This window comes from Carcharodon carcharias, chromosome 2 (assembly GCF_017639515.1).
Source record: "Carcharodon carcharias isolate sCarCar2 chromosome 2, sCarCar2.pri, whole genome shotgun sequence".
NCBI classification, from domain to species: Eukaryota; Metazoa; Chordata; class Chondrichthyes; order Lamniformes; family Lamnidae; genus Carcharodon; species Carcharodon carcharias.
In genome coordinates this window covers 159,058,777-159,075,941 of record NC_054468.1, presented here as the reverse complement: position 1 = coordinate 159,075,941, position 17,165 = coordinate 159,058,777, and the positions used below count along the sequence as shown (strand labels likewise).

Below are 17,165 nucleotides of genomic sequence, written 5' to 3'. Positions count from 1 at the left end.
TGTGTACCAGCTCTCTAGATATAAAGGCCAGCAGTTTATTAGCCTTTTAAATTATTTTCTGTACCTGTTCTTGACAGTTTTAATGAACTATGTATCTGGACTCCCATCCACCCCACCCCCCCAAAGTCTCTTTGGGCCTCCATTGTTTCTAGACTTCCACCATTCAGAAAGTACTCTGTTCTATCCTTTTTAGGTCCAAAATGGATTACTTTTGCCTATATTGAAATGCATTTGCCACGGTTTTCTTCATTTAATTCATCTATTAATATCCTTATAATTTTATGCTTCTATCTTCACTGCTGCCTATCACTTGTGATGTTGGCAAACTCAGATATGTAGCTTTCTATCCCCTCATTTAAGTGGTTAATAAATACAGTGAGTCCATAAGACCATAAGACAGAGGAGCAGAAATTAGGCCATTCGGCCCATCGAGTCTGCTCCACCATTCAATCATGGCTGACAAGGTTCTCAACACCATTCTCCCGCCTTCTCCCCGTAACCTTTGATCCCTTTACCAATCAAGAACCTATCTATCTTGGTCTTAAATACACTCAATGACCTGCCCTCCATAGCCTTCTGTGGCAATGAATTCCATAGATTCACTGCTCTCTGGCTAAAGAAGTTTCTCCTCATCTCTGTTCTAAAAGTTCTTCCTTTTACTCTGAGGCTGTGCCCTCGGGTCCTAGTCTCTCCTACTAATGGAAGCATCTTCCCCACGTCCACTCTATCCAGGCCTTTCAGTATTCTGTACATTCCAATCAGATTCCCCCTCATCCTTCTAAACTCCATTGAGTATGAACCCAGAGTCCTCAAATGTTCCTCATATGTTAAGCCTTTCATTCCTGGGATCATTCTCGTGAAACTCCTCTGGACCCTCTCCAGGGCCAACACATCTCTCCTGAGATACAGGGCCCAAAATTGCTCACAATATTTTAAATGTGGTCTGACCAGAGCCCTATGAAACCTCAGCAGCACATCCCTGCTTTTATGTTCCAGTCCTCTCAAAATAAATGCCAACATTGCATTTGCCTTCCTAACTACCGACTCAACCTGCAAGTTAACCTTAAGAGAATCCTGGACTAGGACTCCCAAGTCCCCTTGCACTCCAGATTTCTGAATTCTCTCCCCATTTAGAAAATAATCTATGCCTCTATTCTTACTACCAAAGTGCATGACCTCACACTTCCCCACGTTGTATTCCATCTGCCACTTCTTTCCCCGTTCTCCTAACCTGTCCAAATCCTTCTGCAGCCTCCCTGCCTCCTCAATACTACCTGTCCCTCCACCTATCTTTGTATCATTTGCAAACTTAGCCAGGATGCCCTCAGTTCCTTCATTTAGATCATTAATGTATAAAGCGAAAAGTTGTGGTCCCAACACTGACCCCTGCGGAACGCCACAAGTCACCAGCCGCCATCCTGAGAAGGACCCCCTTATCCCCACTCTCTGCCTCCAGTTATTGAGGTCATAACACAGATCCTGTGGGATGTCACTGGTTGCATTATGTCAGTTAGAGTACCTATCCATTATCCCTCTCTGTCTCCCGCTCACCCGATTTCCTAACCAGGTCAATAATTTGCCTTTGATTCCATGAGCTTTAGCAGACAGTCTCATACAAGGAATTTTATCAAATGCCTTCTGGAAGCCCATGTGAATAATATGCACACATTCCTCTGTCCACTACTTAGTCAGCTCTTCAAAAATTTAATCCGATTCATTGGGCATGACCTACCCTTTAGTGAATCTGTGCTGGTTCTTTCTGCTGAGCTGAAAAGTTTCAAGATGTTCAGTGCCCTGTCCTTAATTATCAACTCTATCTTTCTGGCATGAGCTAGTCTGCTTATCCCAAACTATGAGAGTAAAATTCCTCATTAAAACCACTCTGCCTGTTTGATGCAAAGTATGCTTTAAATATTCAAATACTGCATTAATAACTCTGCTAATGGTATGTTCAAGGTGAACCATTCAAAGGTAGTATAATAAAAATGTATTCTCTAACCTGCTTCAACAAGTAAACATGTATAGCTCATTTATGACTTGCTTCCTATTTGAAGGCAGTTACTAAATTTGTAAAATTTTCATTGAATTTCATCATATCAGTGTTAATTGTTTGGTTAATGAGTTGAATACTGCTCTGTGATTGCTGCCAGAATCTCTTCCATCAGCATATTTTTCTAGGCACCGCCTAATCTTCTGGTTAAATATATTGTCATTGGCCATGTTAAGTTATTTGAACCTCGGATGGCTTTCAAATCTGAATTTTGTTTCACTAGTTTATAAGGTGAAAAATAAGAGGTCAGCACCTGATTTAGATTGCTAAATAGGAACTGGAATAGGCCATTCATCCCATCAAGCCTGCCCTCTCATTTACTTGGGTTGTCTTTAGATACTGATTTAACAAAAATATATTGATCCCTGTATCGAAAGCTCCAATTGTGCGAGCATCCATACCTTTTGGAGAAGTGTATTCCAGATTTCTGCTAAAAGTGCTTCCTGATCTCATTCCTGTTCGTGTATCTATGATTTTAAATTTTAATTTAGCCCATCATGTAGTTTCTCTGTTACTACCATGTCAAATTCCAATAACGTTTTGAACGCATTGAAGAGTTCACCTCTCAATCTCTTAGCTGATATTCTCAGATATCAGAAATCTATCTGTCTTCATAATTTAACCTCCTAACTCTTGTTGTCATTCTGCTCAAACTGTGCTATACCCCCTCCAATATATTCATCTTGAACTGAGCATAGTACGCCAGATAGATTCTGGTCATGGTTATATACAGCTGCAGCATGATTTCCTCCACTTTACATTCCCTGCAACAAAGACAAATATTCTATTTGTTTGAGGGGTGCCACTCCACATCACTCCCATTCTTAATGCCTGCCACGGGCGTATTGGAAGGATTTACAGGTTGATATTCGACCTGTTTGGCCATGTTATGAATGCACCTTCTGTGGCCATCCTGGAGTGGGACTTGAACTTGGACTTTCTGACTCAGAGGCAGGGACACTACCCACTGTGCCACAAGAGACCTTCTTGCTTCCAATATCCCCACTCTGTACCTCCTACCTTCCAACAAATTTCCAACCCAAATCAAACGGGTTTTTCTAATTCTGTGCACTCGAGATTTGCTGGTAATCTCTTGTATGGAACCATATAGAATGCCTCCTGGAAGACTATCTAGGATAATATCCTTACACATTGTCTTATTTACCTTGTTAGGGACCTCAAAAAAAAAAGTAAACTAGATTAGGAAACCTCCTTGGCTCCCTGATAAACTCACCAATTAATTATACCAATATGAATTTCACTTGAGAGCCACCTAGACCTGTAAACCTGCCATGCGATTATTTATAAAAATAGCCCTTCTGGCCAAAAACATGTCACTATGAAATTATTTGTACATCTGAGTTCCATTATAGTTACATGATCTAGGAAGGATCCAAATTTGACAAGTTAGACATACTATCAACCTAATGTCAAGGTACGATTAACTAATGACAGAATTGCATTGACAAAGTTATGTGGATGAAGAAAGGATCTACCACACCAACTGAAGAAAGAAAGGATTTGTTTTTATGTTGCATCTTTCATGACCTTATGATTCTAAAGTGCTTATTTTCTATTTTGATCAATGTTTCTCAAACAAAAGAGCAAAGGTATTCCCATATTTAGTAATGACACCAATGCGATGGCCATTCAAATGTAAGCTTCGATTATTGAGCTTTGGAAATAAATCCACACGAATGAGTTTGAAGCGACCTGATTGAAACTTGGAACTTCTTAAATACATTACATTTCACATCTAAGTGAGGGCAAGGAACCTATAGTAGGTTGCTTTATACCAATGCACTTTTCTGTTGTTGGTTTATGCAATCTATTTGTACAAGTAGCATTTCAGATAAGGCATAATAATTTCTTTCTTTTCTCTTCCCTTTTTAAAGGTTGCACCTTGCTATTTTACGAAGCCAGTGGGAAAAACTTCATGGATCAGAACAGTGTTCCTAGATATGCCCTGTTCGCCGAAGATAGTATAGTGCAGCCTGTACCGGAACATCCAAAGAAAGAAAATGTGTTCTGTCTTAGTAATGCCTTTGGGGATGTCGTCTTATTTCAGGTTTTTCTTAATTTACTTGTATTGTAGCCCATACAAACTATGGCAGGGGCACATATAAGGAAGAGAAGAACTACTGCTGACATTCAGAGGGTGAATGCAAAACAAAAGGATTAAATTTTAAAAATGCATATAATCACAACAACTTATATTTACATAGCATCTTTAATGTAAAATATACCCTAAGGTCCTTTTATGGATGGATGACTTTGTGAATCAGTAAGGGAGAAATTAGAGGTGATCACAGCTTAAAAGTGTGCTTTATTTAGGATACTTACAAACAAAACCATAGGGAGGCCAAGTAGAAAGCTCTTCTCTCTCTGAACATAGTGCCTCGATCCTTCCAAATCTTTTGGTAATAAGTTTTCAGAATTTTGTCATACTAAGTTTCAGATTGCTGCCGCTGTACAATAGCTGACTGGATGTGTTTGCAATAAATCTTAATATAATTATGGTTATAATGAAAGTAAATATGATTTGAAAGAGTGATGCATGAGTAATCTGTAAACCATACCAAAGTAAAGAGTAAGCTGGACTTAAGTTAAGCACTTTAAGAGAACATGTTCTTCATAAATTCCAATTCTTAAAATCATAGCTGTAAGTCATTTTGTTTGTCACTTGAACTTTTAAAGATTTCTGCATTTGGCAGTGTTCTGTTCTCAGAAATCTTCCATATTAAATGTCAGTGAATGTCAAGTTACTGAACTCCTTGTGACATAAACTAGAATTTTATAGCTCCCTGAGGGCTGGATGGCAGGCAGAGGTAGGGGATAGCAAGTGGGATGGTAGTAAAATTTGGTGCCATGCCAACAGTGCCAATTATTGACCACTTAAGGGCCTCCTCCTGTCATCCCTGGGATTTTACCCATAGCAAGGGAAGCCAGTGCCAAGTGTCCAGCCTACCAGGTGAAACCATCATAAGGTCAGAAATGGGAGTGCTCACTGATAATTGCATAGTGTTCAGTTCTACTTGCAACTTCGCAAATAATGAAGCAGTTCATGCAGCATATGGCAAGACCTGGCCAGAATTCAGCCATAGGGAAATGCCTTATTTTTGAGTCCCCTTTAGCCCATCAGAGTTCCTACCCCCCCCACCCCCCCGCAAGGTATTCCCCTTCTTTCTCTCCCCTCCCCTCTTGCCCTGTACACCCCAGTCCCCCAACAATCACACGGGGGCCTGAGGTGGAGCTTGCTCTCCGCTGGGGGCAGAAGTCCTACCTCAAGCTAAGTAACAGTCTGGTGAGCCAACTAATCATAGGCAGACCCACCCCTGACTTTATGCTGGGGGTTGGGATACTGCCCCAGCATAAAATTCAGCCCATAGAGTATTTTTTTATCAATGTAAGTTTACTTCCTGTTCACCTTGTTTCTATTTGCCATCTGTTCTGTTTTTTGCTTCTGTTATCAGTTCAATCTTTGTCGTCACAAATCTTTCTGCTTTGAATTTGAGTTCCAAACAAAATATCGTACAAATAGGTGCACAAGAAATTAATATTTGATCTATTTTTTAAAAACTTTAGTAATATTGTCTGGTCCTGCAATAGTCTAGTAGCTAAAACTGCTGGAGGAAAACCATGTCACTAAGTGGCACTTAATCACCAATGCTCAGCTTGGGTTCTGGCAAGACCACTGGGCTCCAGATCTCATCACAGCCTTGATCCAAACGTGGACAAAAGAGCCGAATTGTAGAGGTTAGATCAGCGTTAACTGCATAATACCAAAGCAGCATTTGACTGAATGTGGTGGCAAGGAGCCTTAGTAATATTGAAGTTGATGGGAATCAGTCATCTTCTGCTGCTTCAAAAAATAATCTTCCCTCCATCATAAAGTCAGAAATGGGAATGCTCACTGGCGATTGCACAGTGTTCAGTTTAATGAAGCAGTTCATGCCTATGCACAGCAAGACCTGTCCAAAATTCAGGCTTAGGCTGATAAGTGGCAATTAACATTGATGCCACAATAAATTCTAGACAATAACCATATCCAACAAGAGAGAGTATAACCACCTCCTCTTGACTTACAATGGAATCACCATTGTTGAATCCCCCACCATTGACATCCTGTGGGCCACCATTGACAGGAAACTTAACTGAACCACCCATGTGAATACTTCAGCTATGAACAAGCCAAAGACTGGTATTCTCCAGTGAGTAACTTAGCACCTGACTGCCCAAAGCCTGTCCACCATCTACAAGGCACAAGTCAGGAGTGTGATGGAATATTCTCCACTTGCCTGGATAAGTGCAGCTCCAACAACACTCGAGGAGCTCAACACCATCCAGGGTAAAGCAGCCACTGGTACACAGTGTGCACTATCTACCAGATTCACTACAGCTGCCCACCAAAGGTTTGTTCCCAGCACCTCCCAAGTCTGCGACCTCCACCACCTAGAAAGACGAGAACAGTAGGTGCATGGAAACATCCCCGCCTTAAAGTTCCAAGTCATGCAACATTCTGACTTGGAAATCTATTGTCACTATGTCAAAGATTTTGAAACTCCCTACCAACAGTGGGGCAATATTCACTACACAGCTTAAGAAGATGGCTCATCACCAACTTAATGAGGTCAGTTAAAGATGGGTAATAAATGCTGGCCTTGTCAGTGATGGCCACATCCCATGGATTAATTTGAAAAAATACTGAATGATACAGGCTAGGGGGAGTCTTAAGTTGACTTCTTGGTCTGTGCTGAGTTAATTGATTTCATTATGTCAACAGATAAAGATGTTACATTGGCTACAGCTTTGGGATAGGGAGGATAGGAAAATATCCATCAGAGAATGTGTGAAAGTAGATTCATGTGAAGATTTTGTGGGGTTCAACCATGGTGATGTAGTTTGCTGATTATCTCTATCTAAGCCCATTCACAACTTCTTAGCATATTGCCAAAATACTGGGTGGCTACATTTGTAAAATTGCGCCTGCAGTCACTTAGGGAAGAGGATGGTGCATCTGCATGTGGTTGCATTTGCAGAAAAGAATAAAAATAGGAGAACTCTACAAACAGCGAATGTAAAGTTAAGTAAATTGTGGGCATGAATATACAATGAATGGTATGAATTTTTTTGGGAAGATTAATAAAAAGATCTCCAAGTATTAGTCGACATCGGGTGCAATGTCCTTTATAATAATGTCAAGCCATTAAAAAAGTAGTTCATGTCGGGATATTAGTAGAGTAAAAATCTACAGAAGTTATAGCAGGTTTTGATGATTCCCCATCTTCTAAGTCTGCAGGCAAGTAACTGCAAAAGAAATAGCTTCATCAGAAGTGAATCAAAAAGCTCAGGTGGAAGTTGAGGCCAATGCTTACATTTGAACTAACACATTAATTAAGGCCATTTAATTTTATGTTGACCAGGAATCAAATTTTTAAACTTCCTGATTTGTATATGCAATTGTTAGTGGTCTTGATGAGCTGAGACATCAGGAAGCCTTGCCTTTCTAATTTAAATTACAAATTCCTTTTTAATGCCTTCACCTGGTCTCCTGCTCAGTTTCCAATTGAGTTGAGCAAGACTGAATGTTAAGTTTTCTAAAATTTCAAGATCATTATCTGGAACAGCAACCACGCACAAATTTGTAAAATCATTTTACAAGGAAAAGAAATAGCATAAGTATGTTAGTTAGTTCAATCACTCTTTGTCTTGAGCTCAAATTAATTTTAATGTTTCAAAAATGTTGCTATAATTTTAAATGATTTACAAGGACTTTCATGTATTAAATTTTAATTATTCTGATTTTCAGGCTACAAGCCAGACTGATCTTGAAAACTGGGTAACAGCAATACATTCTGCCTGCGCGTCAGTGTTTGCAAAGCAGCATGGGAAAGAGGATACAGTCAAGCTACTAAAAAATGAAACCAAAAGCTTCATGCAGAAGATTGATATGGATGGAAAGATGAAGAAAATGGCAGAGTTACAGCTGTCTATTGTAAATGATCCCAAAAACAGGAAAGCTATTGAAAATCAGGTATTCATAAATCTTATTGATGATCTCCAGGAACTTGAATGACTGCAAATTGCGTTTTTTTTCAGGAAATTGCATGCTAGTGCAGGAGTGTAAGATGCAGATCTTCATAACCAGTTAGGTCTGTGTTCCAACAGTTATGGATGCGTGCCAGTATTATTCAGCGGAATTGTCCTAGATTTGCACTAAGTGTGGTAGCGGGCGAGTAAAGCAATAGTTTACCCACTGACAGCAGTGGTGGTTTTCCACGCTGTATCATCCCAAACCTGCCAGGTTATTTATGCATTCCCAGGAAACATGCCATTTCCATGGTGGGCGGGCTCCAATTCGCCTGCAACGCCGCTTCATCATGTCACATTTAAAGTATAGCCATGCTCAGTGCTTCCAGCCCAGGACTGCAGCAAAGAAGACATGGACCCAAAAGGCAAGAAGACTGCAGCCCTTTAGCGCCCTTTAGACACCACGGAGGCCTGCTGTGATGTCCTCTATTTCCACTCTGACCGCAGGAGGGGCAGCTACATTACCAATCCAGCTTGGTAGGCAATGATAGTGGTGATTGGTGCTAATGCTGCACAGAAGAGGATGGCCATCCAATGCAGATAAATGATGAATGATCTCATCCATGCAGCCAGGGTATGGCAACCATCTCAGCAGTCTAAACTCACACACTCAAGCCCATCACACATTCACTGGCATCTCATTTACTGCCAGCCCAAGGGACATCACCACTCATTCTCACACATATACCCTCACACGTCCATCTGGCCTTATCTCCTCTGGAGACTGCCTCCTCAGGCATCATCATCTTGAGGCCACTTGCACAGATCAACACGTGCCCCCCACAAACACCCTGGGTTACCCTCCTTCCCCTTTACAGCCCTCGTCCTGCAGCCTCTTCCCTTGCCTGAGGCCACTTCACCACCTGTGCCGTATTGTCTACTCACACCATATTGTCCGTTCATGCCGCCGAACACGCTCGACGCTGGCAGGCAGGAAAATCCTGGCCATTGTGCTGTAATTCAGTGCTGTATACTTGAACATGTAAACATGTACTTGAACGTGTAAAGATATGCTGACCATCTTCCACTCATATCTAATGTTAGAAATCTCCGGACTGAATATTTGCTTCATAACCTATGCAATTTCCAATTTGATTGATGTTAATCCACTGCCTGGCTACATGGTGCTTTGGCAATTTAATGAAAATCCAATGTTGAAGAGTTAAGAAGACTAACTTAGCATCTAACCTATCCAAATTGTGTTTCTCCTTTCTTTATGAGCTGTTCTTTGGTGAATGGAGATTGGATGGAACCAGCGAAATAATACGAAGAGCCTTTTTGATTCACACACAATGTCAGGCAGAATCTTGTGCTCTCGATGGTGGCAAGCTTGGAGGCTGGAAGGGCATGTAATTAGGTGGCGTGGTGATGTACTGGAACCCCGCTGCCTTCCCGCCTCTGCCAAAATTAAGTTCTGGGCGGGAAGACGCATGGTTGACCTTCTCACCAAGCTGCCTATTAAGGCCCTTAAGTGGCCAATTAACATCTGCTTATAGGCCTATTCTGCCGCCTCTGGTATTCAACCAGTGGTGGTCGGGCCAGTAGACATGCTGTGTGCACAACAGGTAAAACTGTGTGGGCCGATTGTCACCTTCAGGAAGAGAGGGGGGATGCAGGGTGGACATTTGATCATAGACACTCAGCACTTGATAGAGAGACTCAACATTGGGAAGGGTGGAACCGCTGAAAGCCACTACCTACCCTTGCTGCCAACAACCCCTCCCCCATCCTAACACCCCTCTCTCTGCACCCCCACCCTGCCACATTATTTACCTATGGCCTGGGTCAGTCCACGATCCTGGAACTACAGCAGCCGCCGTCTCCCCTGTGGCACTGCAGACCTCTGACTGGCCGGCAGCACTTGGTGTGTGAGACTTCCGCCCCTGGGATCTTGGTTCGAGGGGAAGGCCTGCCGGTGGACTCATCACTGCCTCATAGGCTTGTGGTTTAGCACGCTTTCCCAAAAAAAGGCAGCGCGGGTATCTCACCGGCTGGAGAGTGGTAAGACCCCGACACCTCAACAAGATTCCGCCCATCATCTCTGGGTCATTCGATTGTGAATGGGGAAAGCAGCAAGGAATATGCTTAGGACATTAAACTTTTGATCATTATTTTGATAAGGTATCTATTACCTGTTTTGATTTTATAATTCATAGGGCAGGATTTTACCGTCGGTGAGCGGGGGCGGGCCCACTTGCCGACACGTAAAATGATGCGTGGTGACGTCACCATGCCCCATTTAAATTTTCAGGAAGGCGGGGGTGCAGCAAAATCAGCTGTGTGCCTGCCGACCTGTCAATGGCCAACTGAGGACATTGACGAGCAATTAATGTAATTAGTGGAACTTAAGGTTGGCGGCCAGGCCAGGAGCCCTGGTGGCAACTAGAAAAAACATGAAGCATGATCCACCAGCGCGATGAGGTTTCATGTAGGATTTTAAAAATTTTAATAAAGTTGTTATGGAAATTATGAACATGTCCCAACTTCTAACATAAGGGGACATGTATGGGCATTTTTTTTCTCTATTTTTAATATTGTTGACAGTAGAGGTGATCTGCCTGAGGCAGCACTTAGCCTCAGGGAGATGAGTGCGCTCTTTTGTGCCCATGCGCGAAGGAGCGCACTCTTGATTTTAGGGATTCCCTCTCACCCGCACAGGGAGCGCATAGTGCTTCCCCACGGATGTCATGCTGGGTGGGTCTTAATTGGCCCGCCCACGTAAAATATCACCACGCCTCCGATTGGGGGCACTGATTGGAAGCGCGCCCGCCCATCAACTTCCCCCCCAACGGGGGGAATATTCTGCCCATAGTGTCTGATGTGATGGAACAAATCAGAAGTAGAATGCTTGATTTGTAGCACATTTGTGTGTTGAAACATAACTATATGTGTGGCTTTCCCTTAGTCCCAAACCTGAACTTAACTTAATGCATGTTTGGTTGCTGATGAGTGTGCTGTTACCTTGCATTGCAACAGGCAGAAAGATCTTTTCAATATGATAGCTTGAACAGGGGCAAATTGCTCTCTCCTAAGACCCTTGTATTCAGACAAATCCTCTAGCTCAATTTTTGTTAAATGCTTGAGTAAAGTGATTGATAGTCCTGTTGGGTACCAGTAAGCCTGCCCTTTCTGAAAGATAAATGATCTTTGATCCCTACCCATAAAAATACTTCAGTTTCCATGGGGAAATTGATATAGCTACACCATGCTGAGTACCACAACCTGCAGGATTTTCCCATTACATCTAATCAATTTAAACCATTAGGCTAAATATTTGAATGATTATGCGTTTCTAATTTGCTGTCAGAGGGATAATGATAGAAATCTGATCAAATAATTTTTTTGTGCAATTGCTTACCTAGTTCTCCAGCTGTGTGCAATTTGTAAACTTAGAATGGCAATTGGAAGGCCATACATGTTTTGGTGCTTTATGGTACGGTGGAGTTCATATAGCAGCCTTTTAGCAATTACTCTAACCAAGTGCCTCTGTTGAATGAGCTTGAGACCCCACATCCCTTCCTTTGGATTTTGAATGCATTTATTTGGGTCAGATACTTGGATTCTGCCAAATCTTTCTGTAGGTGTGGCAAATTAACTATGGTTATATTTAATGATTAAATGGTTATTTACTAAAAACTTAAGATGAATTGTTTTTCGGTTTTTGCCATACAGTATGGAATATTACAAATTATTCCTAAAATAGTTGAATTGGAAAAGAAGAAAACAGAGCTGTGGCCATGCATTTGAATACAAGTATAAAGCTGTGCTCATCAGCATCCCATCATATATAATGTTAGATGAGAGCTAACTGCCTAGTAGATGCTTGGGTAAGTTGAGAAATTTAAGTTTTAGTTCAGGTTTAGAAAGTTGGTTTTATGTCTATTTGTATTGGAACCAAGGCAGGTACATGGAGTTAAGATACAGATCAGCCATGATCTAACTGAACGGTGGAGCTGGCTTGAGAGACTGAATACCTATTTATGTTCTTAAGACAATGTGCAGAATTTTGCCCTCAGATCGCGGGCGGGCAGCCAAACTCCTCTGCCGAAACTGGGCCACCCGCCATTTTGAGTGGGTGGGCCAATTAAGGCCGGTCTAGTGGCCTTCCCGACAGGAAGCGCTATGTGCCTCCTGTGCGGGGGGATGGAGGGATTCCCCATCTGTCAAGGTGTGCTCTTTTGCGCATGCACACAAAAGAGCGCACTGCTCCCTTAGGCAAAGTGAGTTTACTGACAGGTAAGAAAAGTCAAAAAATAGAGTAATATTAAAATTATTAACATGTCCCCCTCATGTGACAATGTCACACAAGATGGGACAAGTTAATAAGAAACACATAAAATTTATTAAATTTTTAAAAAACGAACATGAAACTTCATCCTGCCAGTGGATGAAGTTTCATGAATAATCTGGAGCCCGCTGGGGCTCCTGGCCTGCCCGCCAGCCTTAAGTTGGACAGGCAGGGTCTTTAACAAGGTTAATTAGCGTGTCAATGGCCTTAATTGGTCATTGACAGGTCGGTGGGCACACAGCTGATTTCGCTGTCCGCCCAACTTCCTGAAGATTTAAATGGACCAGGATGGCGTCGGGGGTTCCTCCCGACCTCATCCTGTGTCATTTTCCCCTCGGCGATGGGCTCCGCCCCCAAATCGCTGAGGGGAAATTCCTGGCCAATGCGTGCAAAGCTAAGACATAATGAGACTGTTGTCGTAGTGGTTCTTACAAAATACTGAAGTGACACTGATTTGGCTGCACTTGTACTCCTGGAAAGTATGGGCTGAATTTTCTGGCTGATGTGCGGGTGGCGGAGCCCACACGTCAGCGCTTAAAATGTTGTGCGAGTGTCCTGACGTCAGTGTGCGGCATCGCGATGTTTAGGTCGGCAGGCGCGCTATGCAGCGCGATGAGCACCCGCCATTAATTAAAGGCCTTGTTAAGGCCATTAAGTCACCAATTGTCAATGATTTTGAGGAGCCCGTGCGAACTTCGGCTCGGCGCATGGGCCCAATGGGCAGGGGGGTAAGAGATTTTTTACCAAATCTCATCCACTGGCGGGATGAAGTTTGATTTTGGATTTTAAAAAGTTTAATAAAGTTTTTGTGTACTTCATTAACATGTCCCATCTCATGTGACATTTTCACATAAGGGGGACATGTTAATGATTTTTTTTACTTTTCTAGTTTTGAACTTTCACCACCTTTCAGCGATCTCCCTGAAGCACCACTTAGCCTCAGGGAGATGTGTGCTCTTTTGCGTGCATACACGAAAGAGCGCACTCTCACAGTTGGGGAATTCCTCCCCTGCCCGCACAGGAAGCGCATAGCACTTCCCGTCAGGTAAAATGGCAGCACAGCGGGGCCTGTTTCAGCGGCGACGATCTGCTGCCTGCCTGCTGAGTCGGTTGGGCCCGCCCGCCCATCAAGAGCAAAATTCAGCTCTATGTCATAACTAATGTTGTTTGGTACATCTGCATTAGTCAAAGAAAAAATTGTGGCTTGCGTGTTTAAACTAGATGCAAAGATGCGTTCTTTGACATTTTAATATGTCTGGGACTGAAAGTAATGAATACCCAAAAATAAATCACTCTTTCTACAGCAGAGTGAGTAGGTGTATTATTTCCACTCATTGAACAGGCTTTTTTTTCCATATAACTTGTTTGCCCTGGATATAGACATAATATCCTGCAGCACACTGAATGATGCCTTTATGCATCTTGGTAGAACATTCTATTGCATGATGACATTCCTGTTACCCTGCAGGGGTGGAAATCTCTCTCTCTCGACCCCTGTAAGCTTCTCCTGTAGTCATTAGCCATAAATCACGCACAGGGAAATTGAAGCAAAGCTCACTAATAGACACTATAGGCTGGCACTTCCCTGAGAACAGCTGGTACTATTTTAACATCTGAAATTGGTACAAGGTAGTCTTCAGACTTAACAGCATTTCACTGTACCTCACAAAAAATTCTTTTTAACGTTTATTGCCCTGAATTTCGCTTAAAAATCTTAGCAACTGTAAAGTTGCAGGATGTGATCGGGGGTGGGTGGAACTCACTGCTGGTATCTTTACAGTCTTCTGCATGATGTACAGATTTGTTTGAAATATGACTCCAAATCTGGACAGTAAAGTAAAAATGATGAAGCTTTATGGCTCAAAGTGTTGTCAGTGCGACAGCCTGAAATTTTATTTTGAAATCAGTCCCATCCCAATTTTCACCGCTCCCCCACCCCCCCACCTCCCAACCACCTTTCACCCAATGCTCTCACAATTGCTACTGCTGCAGAAGACGAGGGACTAATGTTATAGTGTTGCCTGACACTGCTTATCTGCGAGCAGTTGCGTGCTGCAAGCTTTCAAGTCTTGGAACAGATTTTACCTGAACTCCATAAGTGACCACCTGTCCTTCCTTTACAAAATCAAATATTCTGGAAGCTCTGAGTCTATGCATGTGTGAACGCAATCCTGGTGGGGCTATTTTAATTCTCTGCATTGTATCTTGGCTTCTGCAAAAAAGACTGGGCACTTGACTTTTATAGACTCTCAAAACCTTCTGATGTTGAGGCTAAACAGGCTTATAATGGACAGGCTAACTTTAGAAAAGTTGAATAAAATTTAAAACAAAATAAAAAGCTAAGTCAAGTTTTTGTTTTAGAGTTTATGACTTAATTGCTACTGCCTCATCTTTTTGCCTCCTTTTCAAATGGTTTTTGACAGATTAAGTAAAAAAAAGCATGAAATTGGACAAACCCCATCAACAACAACTGTATTTTTGTGAAAATATAGTTAACTCTTTGGTCTGGAGGGAGAACAATATATCAGTGGATGAGCAAGTATTTTGATTCTGAAGTGTTGCATAAGAAGATCCAACATGGAATCCTTCTTGAGCTAAGATTCACAATCTGACTTTCATGAGGGTGAGGGCAGAATGGCTGATTGTGAAGGACTGATATGATCTGAAAAATTATTTCAGCACTATTTTGAGTGTTTTCAGAAGCATTGATCGTGGAATGAAACTCAAACCCTCTTCGAGATTGAGTCATCTCCCTTGAGGAGGAAAATAACTTGGATACTGGGAGCTCAATTAAACTGGCAGCTGATGCCCCAGTTGAGAACACGACTGATGAGTTCTTCTGGATGACTTTGTGTATTACCTGTAGATAAAAATATGGAACAATTCAGTGGTGAGGTTGAACTATATTACAATGTAAAATACTATTTGTTTGGTAGTTCAGATCTTGAGTATTGCTGAAAAAAGAGATGTCTAGCTTTTTGTCTTGCATTCATCAGGGCACTCGCAAGAGTACTAATGTAAGGGGGAAAACAACAACTTATACTATATGTGAAGAGAGTGCTGATTGATGGTTGGCAATTGGTGTTGCTATAGAAAATGCACCACTGATGGTGATTGACAGTTAACTGCCAAACATTGTTTGAAATTTAAACCAGGCAGCTTGACCTTGATTGGTCAAGACATTGCCCTGAGGAATGAGTCAGTAAATGGCTGTCACTTACTTTGTTTAGCTGAAACTGGCGCAGTGTACGTACATGTTCTTTGCAGGCAGAAAGAACAAGAGTCCTGTGTATTAGTATACGTAGCTTTGAGCACACGCAAATGCACCACATTGCGAGCTAACTGACAATCTCAAATTGGTTGTCAGCGTAATTCTTAGCACATTGAGGACTATTTAGCAAATGTTGCCCAGTTGTGGAATCACATCTAATGTTGGACACCGTTTTTAGTTTTACAAGTACAGGTTGGTTGGGTACTCTCTGTACCCTACCCTTTGCGAACAGCGGCTGGGACATGCTGTTTGATTCAATCCACTAGTCTTTGGAACGTACGGGCTACATACCTAGCATCACACTCGCAGTGAAAGTCATTATTCATTTGTGTTAGGCAGAACAGCTTTTGGCTTGACAGCAGCACCCTGTTAGTGGCAAATACCACTCGTGTTGCTACTGCATAGTTGATCAAATGTTTGAGATACCTTGCCCTTCCAGGGAAATCCGTGGTACAATGGGCACTTTTCAGGGCCGAAAGTGTGCTAAGAATTATGCTGATGATCAATTTAAGATTGTCAGTTGGGCTCGCAATGTGGTGCATTTGTGTGTATAGGAGGAAGCTACGTATAATAATATACAGGGCCCTGTTTTTTGCAGACAGAAAAAACATGTACATACACTATGCTTGTTTCAGCTAAACAAAGTAAGTGACAGCCATTCGCTGACTCATTCCTCAGGGCAATGCCTTGACCAATCAGAGTCAAGCTGCCTGGTTTAAATTTCAAACAATGCTTGGCAGTTAATTGTCAGTCATAATCAGTGGTGCATTCTCCATGGCAATGCCACTTGCCAACCAATCAGCACTCTCTTTACATACTATATAAATTGTTATTTTTCCCCCTTATATTAGTATTCTTGTGAGTGCCCTGATGAGTGCAAGACAAAAAACTTAGACATGTCTCTTTTTCTCAGCAATACTAAAATAATATTTGTTCAATGTACAAAACATAGATGCCAACGAATGTTCTCTGGTGAGAGCATGGAAGTTCTGTCAACTACTATGTTGCATTTAACGGTATTTAGGATGCCAGAAATTAAAGCTTTTGAGATTTTATCTTTGTGTGGAGGAAAGGCAATTGGGAATTGGCTTGAGTATTTATAAGGTTTTCTTACTGAGCAAAAAATCAACTACAGGTTTAGAAGTGACTTTAAGCAGAGGTGATACCTGAACTGAAGTTGCATTATCCGTATTTTTAGAACCTGCAAGAAAGTCTACACCTATTTTATTCCAACATTCCTGTAATGCTTGTTGTGCAATATCTATTTACTGATGGTCTCATGTAAAGCAACTACATTTCTAAATTTCTGAAGTTGTCTTTAAATTTTCAAGAATGATCTGAAATTGTCATTTTTAATACAACCTTTACATACAAGATCATAATCATAGAGTCACCTATAGCACAAAAGGAGACCATTCTGTCCATTGCGTGCATACTGGCTCTCCGCAGAACAATACAGTCAATCC

General features: G+C 41.9%; 1 protein-coding gene across 3 annotated transcripts in view; it reads left to right on the top strand.

The window, feature by feature from the left end:
• LOC121293889 (T-lymphoma invasion and metastasis-inducing protein 2-like) overlaps positions 1 to 17,165 on the top strand; it is a 385,212-nt gene that overhangs the window by 172,894 nt on the left and 195,153 nt on the right. For 2 of the 3 annotated variants that reach the window (XM_041217341.1, XM_041217335.1), the window contains 2 exons: positions 3,946 to 4,118; positions 7,860 to 8,084. The exons of the other annotated variant lie outside the window; for it this stretch is intronic. In XM_041217341.1, coding sequence (XP_041073275.1) covers positions 3,946 to 4,118; positions 7,860 to 8,084 — 398 coding nt within the window. The remainder of the gene's footprint in view (positions 1 to 3,945; positions 4,119 to 7,859; positions 8,085 to 17,165) is intronic. 3 annotated transcript variants of the gene reach the window in all.